Here is a 24390-nt window from a genome sequence, read left to right as displayed (position 1 = left end):
ACTCAAGCTCTGTAATTCCTCCTATTAACAAAAAAAAAAAACATATGGAAAGGCTGTTGAACACTCACATTAACACATAACCAAAATTAATAGAAAAGCATTCAAAACATTTCAAAACAGCAACTGTATACAAGAAAAAATCATATTATAATTACTGTCATATACAAAAAAAAATAGCTCAAACAATTCAAAATAATTTAATTAATTTTATCATACAGGGAATAACAGCATGCTTACCTCCTCTCACAGTAACACAACGAATACTGGGAGAGGCTCACACTGATGACGTCACATAACACAACAAACAGAGTAGGGAAATATAACAGGACCGCAACAGGAAAACATACAACACAGTGAATGTTATCAGGATTTGGTTAGGCTCCAAACAACTAAACTTTTTTTATTTTATACACCTTTTACATGAGTACCATCTTTCGATCACAGTCTTGGTTGACTGTGATGTCCACTATTGCTGGAAGATCCATTGACACATCCACAAAATTTGCAATTTCCTGCACACTGTGTCCTTTGGCATAGCTGAATGCAATAATCCCCTTTTACCAATCTTTCGCATGTGTTATGCAACCCATTTTTCACAGAGAGAAACAAACACACGTGGCACAGCACTACTAGAGTCCCGTAGCATGCGACACAGCTACTTCTAAAACAGTATTCATACAGGAATATCTCTGTTGATGTCTGAAGTATGTATGTATTACCTCTTATATGGGTGGCAAGCTTAAATATAAGGCTAAGGATCTGTGCTGGTATCTGGAAGGTTGATGGTTCAAATCCCATTACTGCTACAAAGGATACTACTACGTTGGGTCCTTGAGAAAATTGCTTCAGAAGTTGGGGAGCATGCGCTGATAGCTGCACCCACCACATGATGAACTACCTAGATTGGGCAGCGGGTGACACCTCAGCACCACATTGGAACAATGTGAGGTCATGCCTCCAACCCACAAGTTTTCCCTCTAAGTTAGATGATCTGCTTGGAGGGCTGGATGCAGATTAACGTCATAAAGAGGATGAAGCAATTGCAGGTTAAGGGCCTTGCTCAAGGACCCAACAGGGTAGACTCACTTCTGGCGTTTATGAGATTCAAATCAACAACTCTCCGATTGCCAGTGCAGATCCTTAGCCTCACAGTCACCACTCTGCCCTAGATGGTGTTACTTTTCATCTAGCTTCTAATCTTTTCATAAGCTATGTTTTATATTTTAAATATATTGCCTTACATTTTTGCTACATACTGGACAAATTAATACATTTCTAATAATTAATTTTGCAATGCATATTATGGTTAATATTAATGACAAATAATAACTTTTCTGTCCAGGTAGGCATAGTGATCCAGTGGACAGGTCCTTGAGCTTGAGCATGTGCCAAGCACATTTATGCCAACATAATTAGAAAGGAGCTTTGTTCTCTGAGAATTCATTACCTAAGGTATTACTGTTTGCGTGTTTAATTATTTGTAATGTCTCTATCAAGCTGCACCGCACTTCTGATAACACAGTTAGTATTGTAAGCTGTTTAACCAAACAATTTAAAATCTGGAAAAAACATTGAAATGTAGTAGTCCATATGGCATACGGATTTTGTAAATTCAAATATCTTTGTTCCTATTGCATGATCTTCACTTTCATATACAGTATTTTACCAAATTCCTTTCAAACACTTCTTTGTATATTGTGTGTGTAGATAACATTATACACATACACACTATTTTAATATACAGTATATACATGTACAAATATGGCAGAATGCAACTTTTGGTAGCTGAAAGGTTTGGTGGGGTGGCAATCCCAAAGGAAACCATTTAAAAAGTGTGAAAGGAGTGAAGTGAGGATTGTCTCTGTGGCAAAGAAACTGTGTTCAATCGGGCTGCAATAAGAGGTACTACTTTGCCAGAAAGCTGAGGCTAAGGATCTGTGCTCGTATCCAGAAAGTTGCCGGTTCCAATACCCATCACTGCCAAAAGAGATCCTACTCTGCTGGGCCCTTGAGCAAGGCCCTTAACCTTCAATTGCTCCAGGGGCGCTGTACAATGGCTGACCCTGCGCTCTGACCCCAAGGGGTATGTGAAAACTAACAAATTCCTAATACAAGAAATTGTATAAGGTGAAATAAAGAACAAAAACCAAAAAAAGAGCTGCAGGCATTTTTATGCTCTTGTGCTAGAATACTGAAGCAGTTTTTTAGGGGTATTTGTGTTATACTCTGGGACCTGAAAACATAGAAAATCATTAAGGGATACCTTCTTTTGTTATTATGGAAGGTAGAAACTAGGTGTAAACAATTCCGAGTTCTTGTTTTGTTTTCTTTTTATTTTTCTGTTTTCAAATTAACAGTGATCGGCTCTGTTGTAATAAGTCTTGATCACCGTACTCATCTTCCTTTGTTCCACTTTAGTGGTTCATTAATATATATATTAAGAGAGCATAGCAGAGCCCAAAACCCCAAACACAATTACATTACAGCAGTACCAAGTTCAAATTAACTTATTTTTTATTTGAGAAAGTATCTTAGATGTCTCATCTTCCAAAACTGCAAAATACCACACACAATTCTTTTGTTGGTTTCTTTTCAGTTCTATACTTCAGTCCTGCAGGCGTTGTTCACCTCCTCCCGACTCAGGAGTGAAGTGATGCGGCTCTCTTTACGTAAGACCCAGGAGTGCCACAACATTGTTTGGAAGGAGCACTTTTGGGTCAAGTAAAAGCCCTCCAAAGCAGGGAGACTCTCATGGTGCCATGCAAGGCAGCATAATTGGAATACAATTCCTAGGTTGCCCCTCAGGTATGCACATGGGTGCTCCAACAAAGGGAGACTACCACCAAGCACACTAGTCCATTTATCCCATTAGAGAAGCCAGCCCATCCCTGACATTTCTATTACTATATACAGTATATATGTACATTTGGAGACAGCTTCCTTGGACGATGTTATCTGTGTGGCTACCTGCAAAGCATTTTGGTTTTTGTAATTCCATAGAACAGCCTTGTCAGGTTCCATGGGGAGCGCAGGGATTTCTCGTCCTTACTTTGTGGGACTTCCACTTGACCCATATGTCCCTATGTCATGACACTGGAAGAACTCCTGGGTCCTAGATAAAAGAAGTTGCTCGACCCCTTCCAGGCATAGAAGTGGACAAAGCTCGCTTGGGATGTGGAGAGGAGGAGGAGGAGAAAGAAACATGATTTGTGATTGATACACTTCTGGTGCCTTTGTGGAAGGTAGCCATAATAATAAAATATCTGTTTTAATGGGACTTGTGTCTGTGAGGTTATGTTTGAGGTTGGGCGATCTCTGGCACCCTCAAATGTCCATTATATATATAATCAGTCCCCCTGACCTGGAATAAGAATAAGATTACTATCTGCCATTTACAGTTCTGTTCCAATACTCCCTTTGAGGTGGTAACCCAGAGAATGACCATTAAACCAACCGAGAGTGCAAGTGAGAGATACACAGATATACTGTATACATATCTGCATGTCTCTTTGCATACCACTGGTATTAACATATTGTAGATGAGGATTTTCCTTTCTTTTGCAACATATGCAAATATATGTAAATCTTTGTGTTACAGTTTATGCAAATCCTTCCTCATTCGCTGTGTAGTTTGTGGCTCATTGAGGAACCAGAGTATCTCAGATAATTTATATCTATGTTATTTTTTTCCTGCTGACGGTCAAGCCTGTACCACTGCTTTGTATTCATTCAACTTAGTGTTATTAGACTATGGCCGAGCGAAAGAGGATGCTGTGGCAACTTCATAAAGCAACAAGAAAACATTGACAGAGAAGAGAAAAAATAAGATTTACCATCCCCCCAAAACAAAAGCTCCGGATTAATTAGTCTTGGGGAATAAATGCAAAATAAAGGAGCTTTCCAGCTCTGCTGACCTCATTCTTATGAAAAAAAAAAGAAACCTTCATGGATTCCGTTGGCCATGGCACTGCCTGGTTTGCCCCAGGTCAAATGTGAGGCATGAAGAAATGTGACTTGGGTTTCTATGGAAACCAGTGGGCAAACAGCATCACTGATTGACAGAAGTTCAATCATCTCGGTAAACGGAGCCAGCCATACTGCGTCAGTGCTGCCAAGAATAAAACAGTTGAACAGGGGGTCGCATTTTCAAAATTGCATCAAAAATGCAATAAAATGGTTGTTAGCATATAATAGCCTCCCAGAATATTTATTTTCTGGAATACTTTACCCCTGTTTGTTACATAAACAACTTGTGACATGAATAATGAATTTTGCCTTCCGTCAGGCTGAGAGAGTCAAAATTGTTTAGAAAGCTGTATTCATCCTGTATCTCATAATCACTTGCGTTTTTTTGGTTCAGAATGAGTCTATCTCAGTAATAGTATTTTGCAAGACAAGAGTCAGCTCACTATGGGACAGGCACAGTCATGCACAAAAAATGTAGATTTACCATAAAACTGAAAGGTTTTAGCCTTATTTTGAAGGCAGTCATGGGAGCACAAGGAGAATATTCAAGATTCATATGAAACATGGCGCTTCTTACAATCTGGAGAAGAAGAGTTATACAGACTAAAACAGTAAAGATTTGAAAAGGGAAACAGCATAATAATTCAGAATCTTCATCTGTCAATTCATTATTTTACCCCACTTATTATATTACAGGGCTGTGAACAGCTGGTAAAAGCAAGCTAGGAACAGCTGTGGGTGAGATGCAATTTTGTAACGGGCCATAATCACAAATACAGTACCCTCACCAATGCACATTTGTTTGATATAATATTTATGTTTTGACTTATTTATTGAGCTTCTGTAAAAAGCCAAATTTCCCTCTTCTATCTATCTATCTATCTATCTATCTATCTATCTATCTATCTATCTATCTATCTATCTATCTATCTATCTATCTATCTGGCCATATGCATAAACTCATATGTGTGAGAAAAACCAAGTACATGGAAACCTTTGCAGACATAGAGGAGGAGGCACTGCACACAAAAGACTTGGAATCTAATTCTGGATGTTGGCTATATGAGGTGGCAACACTAATCAATGTGTCATCCTGCCAACCTCTTCAATATATCACTGTGGCTTCACCCTTACGATGAGTTATAAAAATTTCTAGTAACACTTTAGATTTGGGTACAGTTGAACCTCTGGTCACGAACGTTTCTGAACATCTACAAATCGGGTTATGATCAAAAAGTTCATCAAACGTTTGCATCTGTTCACGACCACACATTCTGGTGGCGAACAAAAACACTGGTGGTCAGTTTCCCTTCTGGTTCGTACACGCCAATGATTTCCACACATGTTCTGTCTCTCCCTGTACATCGTTCTCAGTCACACGTGCGTGCATTCGCTGTGAATTCTTTGTGTTCTATTTCGTGTGCTTTTGCATTAATTTTGCAGTTAACCATGGCCTCTAAGCAAGTGAAGAGTGGTAATGTTGGTGAGAAGAAAGGTTCAAAGAATATTGAAATCCAATTAAATAAAGAAATCTTTGAAAAGTATGAGCGTGGCGTTCATGTTACCGATCTTGCCGCCGAGTACAAGAAGTCAAAATCTACTAGAAATCTATGGATTTCTAAATCAAAATCTTCCTTCACGGAGCCGGACTCTCCCTCAAAACTGTAACCTCCTCTCCACCCAGCTTCCTCCTCAGTTCCTTCATGCCAGAACTCGACTCATGCAAGGTTAGTTTTCTTGGTTGTTTATGGTTAGTTTTTGTATAAATTAAGGATTTTTCAAACTTTCATTTTTTTCCCCTGTGCTTGTTTACAGCGAGCGATTCGTAAGGGTGCAGCAGGAAACCTTGCAATGTTAGTTTTCTCTGTTCAAGGTTTTCTCAATGTTATTCAATGTTTTCACATTTACTTTATTCTATGGTATGATTAACTATTTTTGTGCTTAAATATCTTAAAAAAAATATTTACAGGCAATTCGTATGGGCTGGAACAGATTAATTGTATTTACATACAATCTTATGGGGAAATTATGTTGGGTCACGACCAAATCGGGTTGCGTCCATAGTTTTGGAACAAATTGCGGTTGTGACCAGAGGTACCACTTTACTGCAAAAATGCATCTATTACTTATTTACTATTATGTAATAAAATCTTAGTGTATAATTCTTTGGGTCTCCATAACAACAAAATCAACAAGTACAACAATTTATTGCTTGTATAGCACAAAATCATATAAGGAGTGCCTCAATAGACTTTAACAGGCCCTGTATTTTGAAATTCCCCCATCCTTTACTCCCTAAGAAAACAAGAAAAAAAAAACTCCCAAAAAAACCCTTTGAAGGGAAAAAATTGAAGAAATCTTGGGAAAGGTGATTCAGAGAGAGATCATCTTCCAGGTAGGTTGGGCATGCAAAGAATGTCAAAAATGGAGTAAATACAATACACAAAAAAGAACACAAGTACTCCTCTTCACAGAGCTAGATGGCCAATCTTGCCATTGCCACCTCAGGAATATAATACAATACAAAGTACAAGGCAAAATGCAAGAAAAGGTTAGACCACACAGTAAATACAGAAAGATCTTATATGAGAATACAGATTTGTTCAAACATCAGAAGCAAAGTAGAAACTAACATAAGTAAAAAACAATATCTGTCCATTGGGTAATTGTAGAACCACTGGTAGACCATAGAGAAGGAGTCAGACAAGCCAGACCCAGACAGAGTCCTGGAGATCTTTGTCAACTAGTTGTCTCCCCCCGATTTGCTCTGATTGAGTCAGTGCTGGGCCAGCCAATCTGATGAAAGGACCCTTCTACCTGATGATTCCAGTGCTCCTTTTTCAGAGATGACTTTTCCATAGCTAGGCAAACGACTTGGCAGTAGAGCAGTGGCACCAAGTGCCACGTAAGAATACCAAGAACATAACACTTACAAAGCATCAGTGAAGTGTTTATTCATCTTTGTAATATGACTACTAAGAAAACGTCACCTTGGAGTGGTCTGAGATGGCTTACCTGAGGCACATTTCTTTTGATATTACATATTTAGTAGAAGACCTGTGAATCCTTCATATTAAAAAATAATTGTATCATCATGTCAATGTTAAAATGCATAAAGACAAATGACCTATCTACTGATGTTTATAAGTGTTAGTAATACCAAAAGAAGCTTTTTTTAAGGTCTTGTTACATAAGAGTAAACTAAACTGTACTAAATTAATGACCATTTAATTAGAAAGGCTGGCTTATAAAAAGGCGTGCCATTTTCCTGTCAGTTTTACATACTATCACATATCATGTTAAAATAATTTATGTAAAATAAAGTGTCACTAAATTTCCTGTTCTACTATAATATAATACATTATATTATAAACAAGCCATTCTAATCAAATGGTCTTAAAAAAGAATAAAAACACACATTCACAACCCTGCCTTATTCAATTCAAGACTCAGGGGTCAGAGCTAATCTATTTAGACTAATCTCTGTTGCACTGGACTCGAAGCAGGAAGAATCCTGGTGCCAGTCCATCGCAGGGCTCACTTGGGGGCACATATACATTCACACTTCAATTTAGAGTTACCAGTCCAACTAGCATGCATGTTTTGGGGGATGTTGGAAGAAGGGCACCATATCCAGATGTGGGAGACCATGTGGACGCCACACAGAAAAGAGCTGACCATATGATTTGAAGACAAGACGGTAAATTCATGGTGCTTTTCTCCAGCACAAGGTTGTACTCGCCAATAAATGTCAGCATAACTTCAACCTGTCACCAGTAGTAACTGGGATATTTCCCATTAGTAACAGACCCCACTAAAGCCCTGTTTTGGATGTAAATCCACCTCTTCATTATTAAAGATGAACAATACAGATCAGCATCAAATGTGCTGGAGCTCAACTGCGCTGCATTAACTGTAAAGCGGCAATCAGATGTAGACAGGGTATCTCAGGAGGGTGTGGTATAGGGAGAAAGGTAAGTGACACAAATTAAATTTAAGAAATTAATATTATTTAGAGCACTGTCATTATTACACCTTTCACAATGCTGTTTTTTCATTAGTGGTGTATTTAACAGCAGACCAATTAAGGGATATTATAGGGGAGCTCTAGTGCCCAATGATATCACCCATATATATTTATACAGCATTATTTTAACCTGTGGCCCTCCAGAGGTTTGTTTTTCCCCCTATGACCCATCGTAAGAGTTTTTTGTTTTCCTTTCCTCCGTTTCAGCTGGTCAAATAAACACATCCAGGAATAAAAAAAAAAGCCCATCTACACCCTAAATCAACAGAAACTGCTATGGACTGTTTTCTGTGCTTTTGTATCTTTTCAACTACTTTAATATCATCTAACTGTTTCTGCTCAATGGGTTACTACCATGTACACATGCCTAGGTAAAATATAGATATATACTGCATATATTTATTTTTATACATATTAATTAGATCTGGTTGTTCTATTGTCAGCCTTAATGTATAAATATTTAAATTAAAAAAACATTTTCTGATATGAGTTAAGTGTTGTTTCGAACTTTAGTGGTTAAATTTTGCCTAACAATGCCTGGCTGACTTTGTATTTAGTATACTTACATTTATTAGAAATTATCATACTATCCTCTTTAATAAAACCCCTGTGTGCGTCCAGGTGTCCGTGTGTGTGTGTCTTCTGGAGCAGTGCGCATGCGCGGGGCCACACGGCACGTGTTCAGTCTCTTCCTGTGCATTCCCTGAGAGAGAGAGAGACAGACACACACACAGGCGTGCGCGAGAGAGACACACACACACACTCAGGTGCGCGCGAGACAGACAGACACATACACAGGCGTGCGCGAGACAGACAGACACACACACACACACACAGGCGGCGCAAGACAGACAGACACATACACAGGCGTGCGCGAGACAGACACACACACACAGGCGCGTGCGAGACAGACAGACACATACACAGGCGTGCGCGAGACAGACACACACACAAACACAGGCGTGCGCGACACACACACACACAGGCGCCCGCAAGACACACACACACACGCACACACACAGGCTCGCATGTGCATTGTTGCAATGTTACTTTTCTTGTTTGTTTATTAAATTACTGGTTTTTCAAATGTTCATTTTTTTCCCTGTGCTTAAAACTCATTAAAAAATAGTGTTTTTAGTGAGCGGGTCGTAAAGCTATAGCGCAAACCTTTGCAGTGTTAGTTTTCTCTGTTGTTCAAGGTTTTCTTAGTGTTATTCAATGTTTTTACATTTAGTTTACAATTACGCTGTGCATTCAATGGTATAATTACCTATATTTGTGCTTTAAAACTTAAATATATATTTACATACAGTTCATACAGTCCGGAGCGGATTAATTGTATTTAAATACAATCCTATTACTTCGGTTCATGACCAAATCGGGTTACAACCAGAGTTTTGGAACGAATTATGGTCGTGAACCGAGGTTTCACTGTATTACTGTCAGACAAAATTACAGGCATTTTATGGCAATACAAACCAGTATTACTGAGAGAGAAAATTAAAGGCACACAATACAGTGACGCATATTACAGCCACATACAAGGTCCCTTGCCATTTAATATAGACTGTTCCTACTAATGTTTTTGCACTACTGTTCTAGCGCCCGTTATTTTAACGGGCTTAATGTCTAGTTAATTAATAATAATCCAAATAAATGTGGCACATCTTTGTTTATGTTCATTAATCAGTGAAGGCATATGATAATGTGCTATCTAAATAAAGTTATTATGATTATTATTATTACAAATTACTGTGTCCACTTACATCAGCCAATATGGTGTTTTTATATTTGAACGTTTCCTTCTTGAGCTTTCTCACGTCCTCCCCAATAATGAAATCTGCTTTCAGAAGGAAATCCTTACCAAAGTTTTAAAACTAATATAAGACATCTCAATGTAAGACTGGCAAAGTGTCTTTTTGTTTAATAATTAATAGTTCTCTTCAATAATATACCAATTTCTGTCCACTAATTTAAAAAACAAGGTTCTCGCAGTTTGAAACTTTGCTTTCCTTCCGTCTGTGCCATCATAACAATGTTCCCGATTGGGACTCAGGCCAGATTTGCTATGGCACATACCACCATTGGCATGCAATGCAAAAATAAAGAAAAGGGCAAAACTAAACTTGAACAGGGAATTCCAACTTCTGCAATGGCCTGCGTTTGATTTATGTGTAGGATTAGTCTGCTCTACTAAACCATTCATTATAGGTTGGTAACTTGGCTTTCCATATATATTTCTGAAATCTATCAGTGTATTAATTGTTTTGAACATTTAAAGCTTCAATTGAACTTGTTGTTTATCCCAGCAACACGATGGGGTGCCATCAGAGAGCATATCCACAAACCCATCCTCATTTGTAATTTGCCGGAAGACCTAATGTGCACATCTATGGACAGTAAGAGAAAACTGGAACACCTGAAGAACATTCAGGCTCTACATTGACAAAGAGAAGGGGTAGAATGTAGCTCTGTTGACTTCCATAACACTGTATCACTCTTTTTCCTGAAATATGCATTTATTTATTTTATAACCTGCTAAGTTCTTTTCAGGGTCTCTCTGGAATATTTATAACAGAGAGGAGAACAAATACACACCAGCATGAATAAAACGGTGCAGCTCCTTCAGAAAAAGAGGAGTTGGGTAATCATTGCAAGCAGCTCTTAAACAAACAGAAATATGGACAGACAACTAGAAGACAGTGATAATGTTATGTGCTCATGAATGTGACCAGCTTTTGATGACTTCTGGTTTCAAGCTAGTGGCATGAAGAAGGCCATTTCATGACAGCCCCGGGAGGAAGCGCTGGGTCTGAGCTTTGCTCGTCTAGTTTCAGGCACAGGAGAGACAGTCCTGTCTTTCCGCTGATAAACTGAACTAACACACACTTGTTGCTAGAAGCCCCTGTCTTTCTGCCATGTTTGTCATGCCCCATTAACTCGTGTTTAATCCCCAGTCTGATTTTGGCTACTGGTCACAATAGGACTGCAAAGGAAAGCTATGTCATGGCATAATAAACAGACGCTAACAGAGGATTCAACTTGAAATGTAATCAGATCAGGAAAAAGCAACTGTTGTCAAGTTTGTTTACAAAACAAATTAGAAAATACAAGAAATATGTACAATTTTTTTTTTTTTTGTCAAAGCGCTCTGAGACAACTGTTATAATTAGCAGTAAGACAAAATTTAATTCAATTTGATACGACAGTCAGAAGTCTTGTCAGTGTCTCGTCCTTGCAAGTGGTAATGTCTTCATTCCAACTGAGCAGGATCTGCAAGTGTCTGAGAACATTTTGGAACATTTACAATATTTTTCCATATTTGCATTCTTTGTAATTAATTTTTGCTAATATTTTAGTTTTTATTTATTTGATGATGTAATTTCTGTTAGTTGTTGCTTTTTCTAAAAAAGCTGTTCCTTATGCAGCTCTGCTACTACACATGTGCCAGTTGCTCATCATGTCATCATGTAGTGAGCCCATCCAAACTTTTAATAAAAATACAGGAAAGAATTTTGCAAAATTATTTAAAATTATTTGTTTGAAATAATTTCTCGTTCTCAGTGTTCTGACAATGGAGAATAGAAGTACAGCATTGTAAACCTGGAAACTGGCGAGAGGTCAAATGCCTTTAGATTTTAAAACCCAAAAATTGTCATCAAAATGCAAAACAAAAATGTTTCTTAAAAAGTTAAGCACAGAGTCTTTAGCCGTTTAAGTAAGAATAATAATCACTAAACCCCAAGTTGATAAATTGAAAGTGCCATACGCACCACTGACCCTTATACTGTTACATTAATGATGCCATACCACCCAGCAACTCATCTGCTTTGACAAAATGGTGGTGCCTGCTAATAACAAAATGGAGTCACAGTAAAGTTCAACATATCACAATAATAAGATCAACCAAGTTTAAACAAAAGTACTATTAAAAGATATATAATTGATTTCTCCATTTTCAAAAATCATACTCAAAAATTAGCACATGTAAAGAAAAGCTTTTTATGTTACCAAAAATCCAGATAATTCAGAATAATGACATGTGACTACTTCGTCTCGTAACTTGTTGCTTTCCCCCTAAATTAAAGTTTGCCCCTTTGATTAATCTCTGCCTGTCTTCTGGTTTCAGTTTCTGCTTTAGCGATCACAATCTCTGCCACTCAGAAAAACAAAGCCATCAATACGTAATTTTGTGAAATGTGCTACCTGTTGGTCCAGTACCCACTTATAAATCAATCCTTTGCTGGAATCAAATTTTTTGTCAGTATGGTGTGTCCTACTTGAACTGATCCACAAGCTTAAGCTGAGAAGTTACATTTGAGAAATTAAGAAACAGACTGGAACATATTCACCAGTCTGCCCCATGTCTGTTTACAGCAGCCTGCCAGCTGTTTTTTCTTTTTCCCCCTAGCCCATCGGAGTTACCTCAGGGGAGAATTAACAATTCTAACAAGGTTCTTGAACTGTGAACCCAAGTAGCTGCAGACTTTGATGTCTTTATGTAATTAATCTCTTGTCCTGTACCTCAAAGGATGCTTCCTTTTCTCTTTTTATAATTGACTCGAATTGCTGAGAGAACATGTATGGATTTTGAGATTATGGTTAGAAATATTGATGCAGGAGTTGTATTGTATTTGTCAAATTTTATTTCAGTCAACATTGTGATTTAGTGATCAAAGGAAGTGGAAAACAATGGAAAGTTAGGGTGGAGCAGGATGAAGATATGGTTATTGTTAGTATGATGGTTTCCTGCAGATTTGAACAAATTTGCAGTTTTTAAACATTTCTGAAAGGAAAAGACAAGTCTACATTTTCATCCCTTCACTTTAGACAGAGTATTTCTAGTATGAAGTGTACAGCAAAAACAAAGCAGAGATTGTTGCTGGTCTCCTGAGTAAAATCTCTTAAAATTGTTTTCTTGCATCATTCAGCTGCTATCACTTTTTATTCACTGATATTTTGACTACAATCACAATGCATGTATCGTAAATTCTTTGAGTCTAACGCCCAGCGGACCATGAGGATGGAGTATATAACATCAATTAATCAATCAATCACCAGTAAGTTTTCTCTCTGAGTATAAGTGGGGCCAGTGAGTGCATTGTGGGCTGTCGAGAGTATTTACTAGGTTTCCTCTGCTCTGGTCTTCTTTTACATTATGCCTCTCATTTTATTTCCATTTACCAAAAGAATTGGGCTGGTGAAGCTGCCAGGTGGCTTGTTGTATTCTGTTGTGCATATTATCTCTATTATAATAAAAAAATCTTGGGAGACGAGACTTTTTATTCTGTGACGAGACGTGATCTTTTGAAGAGAGACACTTTCATGTCTCGTGAGACGAGACTTTGTGCCAAGAGATTTAACCACTCCTGGTGCTGGAAATAAAAGACAAAGAGTAGATGACAAAGTATAACATCATAAAGAATTGGCACGAAACAAATGCAGAGCAGGTTAGAGGTAATGGAAGTGCGAAAATTCGAAAATCTCAAGAAAATGATAGTAATGATCGCGTTAGCGCAAACAAACGGAAATTATTACTCGGTGAAATAAAGGAACAAAGAAAAGAGATCAAATATATTATTTGGACATAAACTTTAGGTCGGAGATTTGTAGACTGTCTAATTTGTGTTGCCATCAGAGAAAAGTAGTGTTTCTTCCCAATGAAGAGACGTATCCACGAGAATTAAAAGATTGGTTGTTTGGTAAAAGTGAAGAGAGAAAATTTCAAGCCCCGCAAGACAAGACTTTATGCAAAGAGAGTTCGAAAAGTCCTGCCCACATAACCATGCACACGGCTCAATCATTTCTCATTTGTGTGAATGCTAATGTCAGACACAGTTCGTATAGAGAGAAAACAACGATATTCACTCACGGGCATGTTATTCGTTGCATTATCACGATGTAATTACAAACACAGAATCAAAATTAATACGATATTGATGTAAAGGTCATCAGGGAAAAGTAGTGTTTCTTCCCAATGAAGAGGCCTATCCGTGAGAATTAAAAATTTGGTTGTTTGTGAGTGGCAGTGACGTGAAGGCAGGGGGGTTGGTGAGTTTTTAAGAAGAACCAAATGATGGTGGGACCACTAATCATAAGTGTGAACCCTTTGCAATATCATTCATCCTTTCATTCATTTTTTAAATGACTTTTTACTGTACAGAAACATAGAAACATTTAGGATGTCAGTGGAAAGCCATGTAAACAAAAGGAGAATTTGCGAACTCTGCATAGATATTGACTTTGCTCAGACTTCCACGTCCTTTCAAATTGTGTGGCCTCAGTGCTTACAACTCTAAAGCATTTCAAATTAACATACAATTTAATTCTCAAAACCTGCTTATAATCTTTATGAGCTGAGGTTGGTCACAGCCACTTTAAATGCAAGGAAAGAACGGCTCTTGAATTGGATGCCTGTTCATCACAGAGAGACTCTCAAACACTCCTACACTTCTATAGAATCACCAAAGAGCCTCACATTCATGTCTTTCGTGATGTGAGAGGAAGACCTAGTGAGCTTTTAATACATCTTGTTCCTAAAAGCAGTGGGTTTTATTGAAATTCCTAAGTTTAGGTTCTGGTTAAAAAAGTCTCCCTATGTTTTTTATTGTTCCTTATAATTAAATGAGTGTTTCTGCCACTCTTGCTTGTAACCAATCTGGTTTATCTCCTGTAACTCAGCCTTCAACATGTGGGCTGTGAGTTCATATGGTTGTTGCTTTCCCAAACAGGGCCTGATGTAAAGGGAAAGTGAGACGGAGTGCTTTGGTAGTGGAGTGTTTTATACACACAGGGCTAGGTAGGCAGCCAACATGTGTTATGGTGGGCCTGGAGAGCCACTAGCCTTTATTATGTTGGTGTACTGTTTTGTTAATAATTTTGTTAATAAATCTTTTATCTTTGCATCTTGGATTTATTCTGAGTTTAAAAATGTTTGAAGTTTCTCATAAGGATAATATTTAATATTTTCTTATCTTTTTTAAAAAAAGAAATCTGGTCAGAGCTTTTGGATAATCTGCAGTAGGCTTCAGTGAGCCTCTTTTATATATATATATATATATATATATATATATATTGTGGTCTATGGCTGGCTTGTCATCACGGCCAATACCCCAAGGCTGCCAGATGGAGCTCACAGCTCGTTGAGTAAAGGCCATTTTTTAAATAAGTAATCAATATGCTCGCGGCTTAGTGAGGGGACGTTGGGCCATAGTGGGCCTCGGGACGATCCGTAGGGTGTGGGCGTTTCTCACCTAGTGCACAGGTGAGGAACTGCCCACATTCATGATTGTCCCGTGGCTAATGCTGCAGCTGCTGTGGCCCTCGTAATTTTAAAAAGAAGCGCGAGTCGGTTTTAAAGGGTAGAAACGATCGGAGAGTGAAAGGAAAGGAGAGGACGGAGGTTATCGGGAGCAGTAGAGGAAGCAGGTCGGTGAGAGAGAGCCGCGAAGAGCGAGCGGACGGGCGAGCGAATGAGCGCTCGTGGACAGCTGCGTGGAAGCTGGGTGTTAGGCCGACACCCAGGTGTTTGTGTTGATGTCGCTCCCGCTTAGCGATCAGGTAGCGGGAGTGACCAGGGAAGGCGACTGGCCGCGGAGAAGCCATTGAAAGGCAGCGGAAGTCGGGAGACTTGGTGGTGGGAATCCCCAACGTGAGCGACCTGGCCGTTGTGGGAAACCAAGTTCTCCGGGACTGGGATGAGTGCCATACCGGAGCCAGGGATCGGGAGGTCTCCAGTCTCATGCGTGTGTTTCAGGAGGGCAGCTGCAGAGAGCGTCTTGCCTGCTGCTTGGCCCAAACGGGATTAGCAGGTGAGACGCTAACAGAAGAGCACCGGATTTGTTTGATGGTTTTTAAGACTGCTTCCTGATCATTTTAACCTCTGGTTTTAAAGGATTGTTTTTCTATTGATTTTAACCTCCTCGTTTTCATTTAATGGATTATTTATTTATTTATTGAAGAATTTGGAGTACTGCACTATTTTTGAACACTGTTTTTGTTTTGATGGACAGTTTTAAATAAAAGCACTATTGCACTTTTTGCACCACCCCTTGCTCAATTGTTTATTTGCCTTCACTGACTAGCTCACTCGGTTTCATTATCGACGGTGTGGGGTTCGAGTGCTTCCAATAGCAAAGGGAGTGTGGAGCCAGAACCCACATCGTCACAAGCTCTCTCTGCAGCATGGAGGTGCCCCGGATGCCAGCAGGGAATCATGGACTATGGAGTTTTCCCTTACAAACCTGCTGGATACCCCAGGGGCCAACAGAGGACGCTGCAGGGAGGCCCAGAGAGTCACATGTGCCCTATAACCTGGAAGTGCATCATAGGCAAAGAGACTGCGGAAGTGACGTACTTCCAGGATGAAGAAAAGGACTTTTTATCTGACCCAGAAGTAATAAGGATCACATGAACTGGGGATTGAACACTTCCGGGTCAGGGACTATAAAAAGACTGTGACAGCTCCCAGACGGGAGCTGAGCTGGGTGGTAGGAGGGCAACCAACGTGTCTGGGAGTAGTGGATTGATTATTGAGTATTGTTTTGTAAGTATTAATGAGTATTGTGGAGAGGAGGGTGTTTTTTTCACTGTTGTTAATAAATATAGTCTACTTTTGGACTTTTACTCTGTGTCTGGAGTCTTGGACAGGGGTTCAAGGGAGGGATAGCGACCGAATCTGCGACAATATATAAAGTATATTACTTTTTTATAATCCTGTCTAATTTTAATGTGACCAGGTCTATTTTGCTTCTTTTTTTATATCAGAAATCAATATTTTTTTGTGGTAAGCCAGAAATATTTGATTCCTTTCACAATCATTTACATTTAACCTTGCTCTGATTCAATAAAATCTTTTGAAAGACTGCTGTAATAAAGTTCTTCTATTATGTTAAGCAAAATCATTGACTTAGCACATTGTGTGGCTTCCCTGACTTCATGACCCAAAATTTTAGCAACAAGTGAAACAAAAGAAAAGCATGTTTTATCTATAAATAGTGTTCAAAAATTGAAGACATGATTCATATTGACCTTTACACTGAAAGAATGGCCTCTGGCCAGTGTTTGGCACAAAGCACAAAAGCCAGTACCTCTAACAGCTGTCGAAGCGCCCAGTTTCTAGTTTGCTCCATCAAATTCACAGTCACGGGGGCCAAAGGCTTCCTGACAGCATACTGGGGCAAGGCTGCAAAGACACACATATGGGGTGCCACTCCAGTGCTGGGCACATTCATCTGTATACCCAAATTCAACACATGTGAAAGCAACCCAAACATTTATTAATGCCTTTGGGAGGTAAGAGAAAAACAAAAAACATGCAAGTGTGCCACCCAAGATGTGATTTGAAAGATATGGAGTCATCCCGTAGAGGACATTTAGCCATGCCACCAGCTGATCACTTTTCGTATAGTGTCTTTCAAGGCAGTCTATCTCACTTTATGCACTATTTATACTACTTTTCAAGCCTAATCATAAAAGACTTCACTAACAAATAAGGGTTATAATACAACACAACTCTGAAGTGCCACCTGTTATCTTAATGAAACTGAGGCCTAGACAAAGCAATAAAGCAGTTAGAAAACTTTATGTAAAGAAGCAACTTCAGACTGTTCCAGCATAGGTTTATGCTGCTTTTGTATCATTTTCTTTATAAGTTTATACTCAGCTGGTCACAAATTAACTAACAACTGGGCAAAAATAAAAATTATTAGCTCAGCCAGACGTTTATGAGAATGAAGCACATGGAAAAATAAAAACTGTGACAATTAGTCATGCCGCTGGAGCGAAAATAGAAGACGAAAAAAAAAACATTGCCTCCTGCTGCCATAGTGGGTGTCAGGAGGAATCAGGCGTTGTCACTGTGGAGAGACATGAGGTGCTGAAAGAGTGTGAGACGGCAATCATCTTGGCAAGGCACTTGCGTCAGTCTGCTCAGTGTAAAGGACTCCGCTGGGGTAAATGCATTCTGTCAAGCTTAAGCTCTATCTGGCAGCCTTTGCAAATTTCCCATTCACAGCAAAACACTGTTTGCTGCAACACCTCATTAATTCATCAGATTCGGCTCAGAGGTTGCATATGCAAAACTTTCCTTAAATCCAATAATCTGGCAGGCTATGCCAGGTGCTCCCTGTGTCACCACTGAGGTCTTGGCAGAATGACCATTCATACCTTTCACATTATCCTTGCTGACTTTAAATATGCCGTTAAAGTCAAGAGCATGACCGTCTGTGGTATGCGCTGGCACATTCATTTCATTAATATTAAAATCAGTTTCATCTTAGTTGTTCCTATTTATTAACTCTGTTTTAACAAGACTGTATACAGTACAAGGATTTTTAATATAGGATATAAAAATGTACTGAGAATTTTTCAAGCACTTGAAAGTGTACCACATCAAATAGCATGTTGTTAAAGACTGTTTAGTATTGAGCATCTTTGCATTTTGTCTCTGTTTATTTTTAATGTGCTTTTCAAACATGTTATACCTACCAAATAATTGATTGGTCATTGCCTATCTACAGTACAGGCCAAAAGTTTGGACACACCTCCTCATTCAATGTGTTTTCTTTACTTTCATGACCATTTACAGCACTCCATCACTCTCCTTCTCGGTCAAATAGCCCTTACACAGCCTGGAGGTCCTATTGAAAAATAAATGATCGTCCAACTAACCTGACTTCTGCACAACACAACTGCTGGTCCCAACCCCATTGATAAAGCAAGAAATTCCACTAAATAACCCTGATAAGGCACACCTGTGAAGTGAAAACCATTTCAGGTGACTACCTGTTGAAGCTCATCGAGAGAATGCCAAGAGTGTGCAAAGCAGTAATCAGAGCAAAGGGTGGCTATTTTGAAGAAACTAGAATATAAAACATGTTTTCAGTTATTTCACCTTTTTTTGTTAAGTACATAACTCCACATGTGTTCATTCATAGTTTTGATGCCTTCAGTGAGAATCTACCAATGTAAATGGTCATGAAAATAAAGAAAACACATTGAATGAGGAGGTGTGTCCACACTTTTGGCCTGTACTGTATATATATATGGTGCCTTTATCTATCTATCTATCTATCTATCTATCTATCTATCTATCTATCTATCTATCTATCTATCTATCTATCTATCTGTCTGTCTGTCTGTCTGTCTCAGATACATAAAAATAATAATCATGCATTAATCATGTAATGTGTGTTTTAGCCTGACACAATGGTAATGTGATCAGAAGGCATATGCTGCGATGATGTATTCTAATTTTTCTAAGGAGCACTTTACCATAATGCCATGTATTGTAGTAGAGGGATTTGCTATCCTGTGCCTGGCACAAAGTAAAGGGTTCAGATGATAATCCTTTTAGAGTGCCTTGCAAAATGTTTCACTGCCTTGACGATTTCTCTAATTTGACCAAATAACACGTCCTCAACATTCAGTTTTTTTCTCATTCAGTTCATTTCAAAGCACCAAAACTTAAAATTATTTTTTTGTGACTTTGCATTGTGAGAAGTTAAAGCATGCACTGATACAGCACATTGCCACACTCACCACATGATGAACCAACTCAGGATCCCAGATTGGGACCCAAGTGGAGCCATGCAACTGGTACCCTCTCAGCACCACACAAGTTCAGATAGAATGGAACCAGTGGCTGGAGTGCCAATTCTGCTACCAACCCCCAGGTTTTTACCTGCAGGGTGGAAGATCTACATGCAGGGCTGGATGCTGATTAGCGTCATACCCAGGATGGACTCTTATTTATTACTTTTGGTTGATTTTTCAGTCTTTTTGCTTTATTAGCTTTTTGAGCCTTTGTTTTAATCTTTGGACCCCAGCCCCATTCACCTCCATTTTAAAGCACAAGAACAGGCTGGTATTTTTTTAAAATGTGTAAAAAATACTTCACTTTGGAACCCTGTGTTATGATGCAAATTAATGTTTACTATTATTGTAAAGAAGCAACTTTGAATTGAAAAATACTGAACTTATCCTTTTTTCCAGTGACACGCCAAACTTCATTTATTTGCCAACCTCTGGTGAACTTTCTTGACTATAACAGATGTGCTGAACTCACATGTTACACTGGTAATGGTGAAGTCAGGGATTTGAAATTCTCCATTTTAGACCCTACTCATTGTACTCACTTATGGTGAGAGTGTTCTCTTGCCACATGCACAAGTTCACATCACCAGTTCTTTTGATTTTAGCTACACTGTATAGTTCCAGAATACTTAATCAACACTATTTGCTCAGTTATTCTGCATTTCTCCAGTATGCAAACTCACTGTAACTTAAGATAAGATCTGTCTGAATGTTCAATGCAAACATAAAAGACTAAAGGAGACAAAACATGCACGTGAAGATAAAAAAATATAGTCATGACTTTATTCTTATTCATGCTTTATCATATTGTCTGGTGAAAGTAAATAATTTATTTTTATTTAAACTACATGATCCTGGTTTAAAATGACACTTACCTTTCTGGTTTATATTTCAAGTTTGAGGTGTAAAGTAGTGACAGATGACTTGTAAACAAGAAATGATAATGAGACAACATGTGAAATATTGGGCAAGAGTATACTCATTAAAAGCAAACTGACTGCTAAGAATCAATGTGTTTTTTTTTTCCCAAATGATGATGCTGATTTTATTTTGCTTTGTTTTCTCTGCAGAATTATGGCCTTGAGACCGAAAACCTGAGAACTCTTTCCCATAAACTCAATGCCTCAGCCAAGAACCTGCAGAATTTCATTACAGGAAGGAGGAGAAGTGGTCACTATGATGGCAGGGCCTCCAGACGGCTACCTAATGACTTCCTGACCTCAGTCGTTGACCTCATTGGTGCTGCCAAGAACCTTCTAGCCTGGCTAGACCGGTAAGCTCAGCACACTCTGCACTGGTGTGGAATATTTACTAATGAAGAACTAGGTGAATGGTCGGGTTTTGAATTATTTCTTGTAATACTTTAGAAACAGCATGAGATACTGTTTAAGGGTTTGTAAGATGGGGGGATGATGTGTTGTTGCTCTTAGGCTGTCTCCCAACCCCATCAAAGCTTTATTAGAAAATAATATGATGCAGAAATGATCATGAGTAAGCACGGTACAAAGTTAACAAACATTTAAAATAGCACACACCCTACTGCTTTTCTAAGCCTAGCTGAAAGGTAGACTTCTCTCTACCCATTGATTTGGACACCCACCTACCTAACTCACCTCATAGCAGTCATTTCCAACAACACCATTGACTCCTTTCACAATTGTGGCCTCTCATCAATCAAGCCCATTCTTTGTATCATCCTCCAAGTCCATACTCACTGGTGGTCTGGATAGAAGGTGCTTTTAAGCTCCAGCCATTAATTACCTCTGAGGTGAAAGCCCTAATCACTTTTTGGGGACAAGATTGTGCTCTGGAAGTCCTGTGGCTTTCATCATACAGCTTCCTAACTGCATCCTGTGTTCCTGTGATGTTTAGCGCTAGGTAGCCATCCCTAGCCACTGTTAGCCTGCACCATCTTCCAGTATACTGAAGGAGGTCAGATCTAATAAGCTGGGCCTCCATGTTGCCTTTTTTCAATTTGAGGAACATCCATTCGATTATCATTTATTTCACTCACTTTTCTTCCTGGATTAACAACTACTGGGACTTCAGTAATATTACAAGGAGCACCACTTCCTGGTTGTATTCCATCCTCTGCCCTGGCATGATAATAAGTGGTAATGTTGCCAGATCCAATGTTTGTTTTATTTTCGGGTTTTCATAAGGACATTGTCCTTATGTGGATATGTGGAGCCATGTGTGAGGTCCAACGATCCTTCTTGACCACTCAGGTCTGCTGTTGAACTATTCATGTGCAGCTCTTAGCTGGCGGAACATGCTGCCCACATCCATCCAAATGGCTGACTTCCTCAATTTGTTAAGGAAGTGTTTGAAAGCACTTTTCTTTGGTGAATTTCTGATATTACTGGTATTAGTTGTTAGGTTTTTGTATCCTAGGAATTGCAATTAGTTTGCATGTTGTTGCGAGCTCTTCACTTGCGATGATCAGTTTTGTATATTTGTTCTGTAAAACTTGCTCCCAAACAGTTCCCCAGACTGATGATTATTCGATTGTGTTGACCTCTTTTGTAAGTCGCTTTCGATAAAAACATCTGCTAAACAAATACATTTAAATGCAAATATAAACATACTTTTATTAGCTGCATTACATAAAATGCAAAAATCACCTACTGTTATTGTCATGTCTGTCTGCATGAAACAATTAAGCTCTCTGTGGACAGATATTGTTAAAATCTGGTACACATAAACCACCAGGGCCTCATGTATAACGCCGTGCGTAGAATTCGCACTATAACACGACGTAAGCACAAAAGCCGAAATGTGCTTACGCACAGAAAAATCTAGATGCAGGAATCTGTGCGTACTCCAGTTTCCATGTTCTTCCGCTCCTTAAATCCCGGTCAGCGTGAAAAGTAAAGCTCATGCACGCGCCTTCTGTCCTGCCCCCAACTCATCATGGAATTACGCCTCTATGAATATGGAAATTAATTTAAATCGCCCTTAAGCTCAGCCTTCTGTGAAAAGACAATGGAAAAAGCAAGAGGAAAAATGGAAGAATTTCAGCGAATGCCAAGTGGAGGCAAGAAAAAGCATACTATTTGTTGGTTTAAACAGTGGTATGAACAACTAAAGGAAGCTGATCGCCTGACATAGTCGCACAGTGCCCAAAATAAAAAAGAAGTCGCCGTGAAAAGGCGAGTTGTAGCCCACTGTCTGAGTGTCATATGAAAGCTTATTAGGGTACAGAGAAAAAAAAATAGGCACACGGGGAAAAAAGCATGAAATGTCAACTTCAATCTCGAAATTTCCACTTTAATTACGTAGTTTATTTTGTCATTAAAGTAGAACATCATAAACTTCATCTTAAAATCGTTTAATTAACCAGTTTCTCAAATCACATCGTAACTAAAGTAGCAGGTTAAATGCTTTGTTTTGTATTTGATCTTTGCTCTATGTGTGTGAATCACTACGTGCTTCTGCTTTCTCTTTCTCCAACAGGACACAGAATTCATTACATTCGTGATATTACAGCTCACTGAATAATTAAAATACTGAGATGTATACATGATATCTTTTTCATGATGATAAAGTTAAAGCACGTTATTAAACAGGGGAATATGGTGCGTGATTGTACGCAACCTTCAATGAAATTATAGTAGCAGTACTGTCTCTTTCAAATGTACTAATCTCCAATTCCTGTGCTTACTTTTCTTTCTCCACATACCCAATCGCCAAACAATCAGCTCTGTAATAGACGTTAAGCCATCTGTAAGCTTACAACGATGATTCTTCAAAACTTTTAAGGAACATTAAAATATCTTTGTAGTACAAGTTTAATTATTCTATCCATCGATCCTTCCAGTGTCGCGTCAGCCCCAGAAAGAATACAGCACAAGGTAGGATCAATCCGTGAACTAGCTAGCACTGCAGAACCGTGTCCTCACATGTTTAATTATTAACAATACAAATTTATTTAAATGAAGTTAAATTTTTATCTATATAATATAATCAATATATTTTGCTGCATTTCATCTTCAAAATGATATCGTCATCATATGTAAATACGCACTTTATGAAGTGGCGCAGGTTGTGCAATATTATAACTGTAGTGTAAGTTTACAGTGAGGTGATTGTACTTATAAGTACAAACAGTTCTACAAGGAGCACTTGATGGACTGATTGACTGTTTAAAGTTCTTGGGATAAAACTGTTTCTGAACCACGAGGTCTGTACAGGAAAGGCTTAGAAACATTTTGCCGTGGCTGAGGCAGGTTGGGCTTCATGCTGTGTACCGATATTTCTCTTGGCGATCAGCTGCTGCTGTGATTCCACACTCAGATACAGTGATATAAATACTCCGAGTGGTGCAATGAGAGTAATATGGAAAATGATGATCCGCTGTGGCAACCCTTAACAGGATCAGCTGAAAGAAGAAAAAAAAGGTGTAGTGAGAGTAACAACGCTAACGCAGTTATGGTATTTGGAATACTATCGCTATTCCCTGGACCATTTTATTGTTACAGGTTAATAACAATCAGATGCATTATACTAATAAACAATATGTGACTAATTTCAGTGTATTTATAAAGCTGCGTCAGGAAAATAAAGGATAACCACACAGGAACAGTAGCACTGCTTTGACGCTGGTTGCCGCCAGTCTGCAAAACCGAGCGGAGAATTTGCTTACGACAGGGTATGAGGTACCATGGAAAAGTGCGTGGCTTTACGCCAAGTGTAGGTTTTATACATCGTGGTTTGAATGTGAAAACGTTCTTACGCAACATTTCTGTGCGTACGCACCGTTTATGCATGAGGCCCCAGGTCTTTATTTTATGTATTAGAAA

General features: G+C 38.8%; 1 protein-coding gene across 2 annotated transcripts in view; it reads left to right on the top strand.

Annotated features, from left to right (window-relative positions):
* si:ch211-26b3.4 (connector enhancer of kinase suppressor of ras 2) overlaps positions 1-24390 on the top strand; it is a 615118-nt gene that overhangs the window by 215130 nt on the left and 375598 nt on the right. For both annotated transcript variants that reach the window (XM_039765942.1, XM_039765943.1), the window contains exon 3: positions 20659-20861. In XM_039765942.1, coding sequence (XP_039621876.1) covers positions 20659-20861 — 203 coding nt within the window. The remainder of the gene's footprint in view (positions 1-20658; positions 20862-24390) is intronic.

This window comes from Polypterus senegalus, chromosome 10 (assembly GCF_016835505.1).
Source record: "Polypterus senegalus isolate Bchr_013 chromosome 10, ASM1683550v1, whole genome shotgun sequence".
In the NCBI taxonomy this organism is placed as follows: Eukaryota; Metazoa; Chordata; class Cladistia; order Polypteriformes; family Polypteridae; genus Polypterus; species Polypterus senegalus.
Note: the sequence above shows the minus strand (reverse complement) of the source record. Positions and strands in the feature narration are given on the sequence as shown.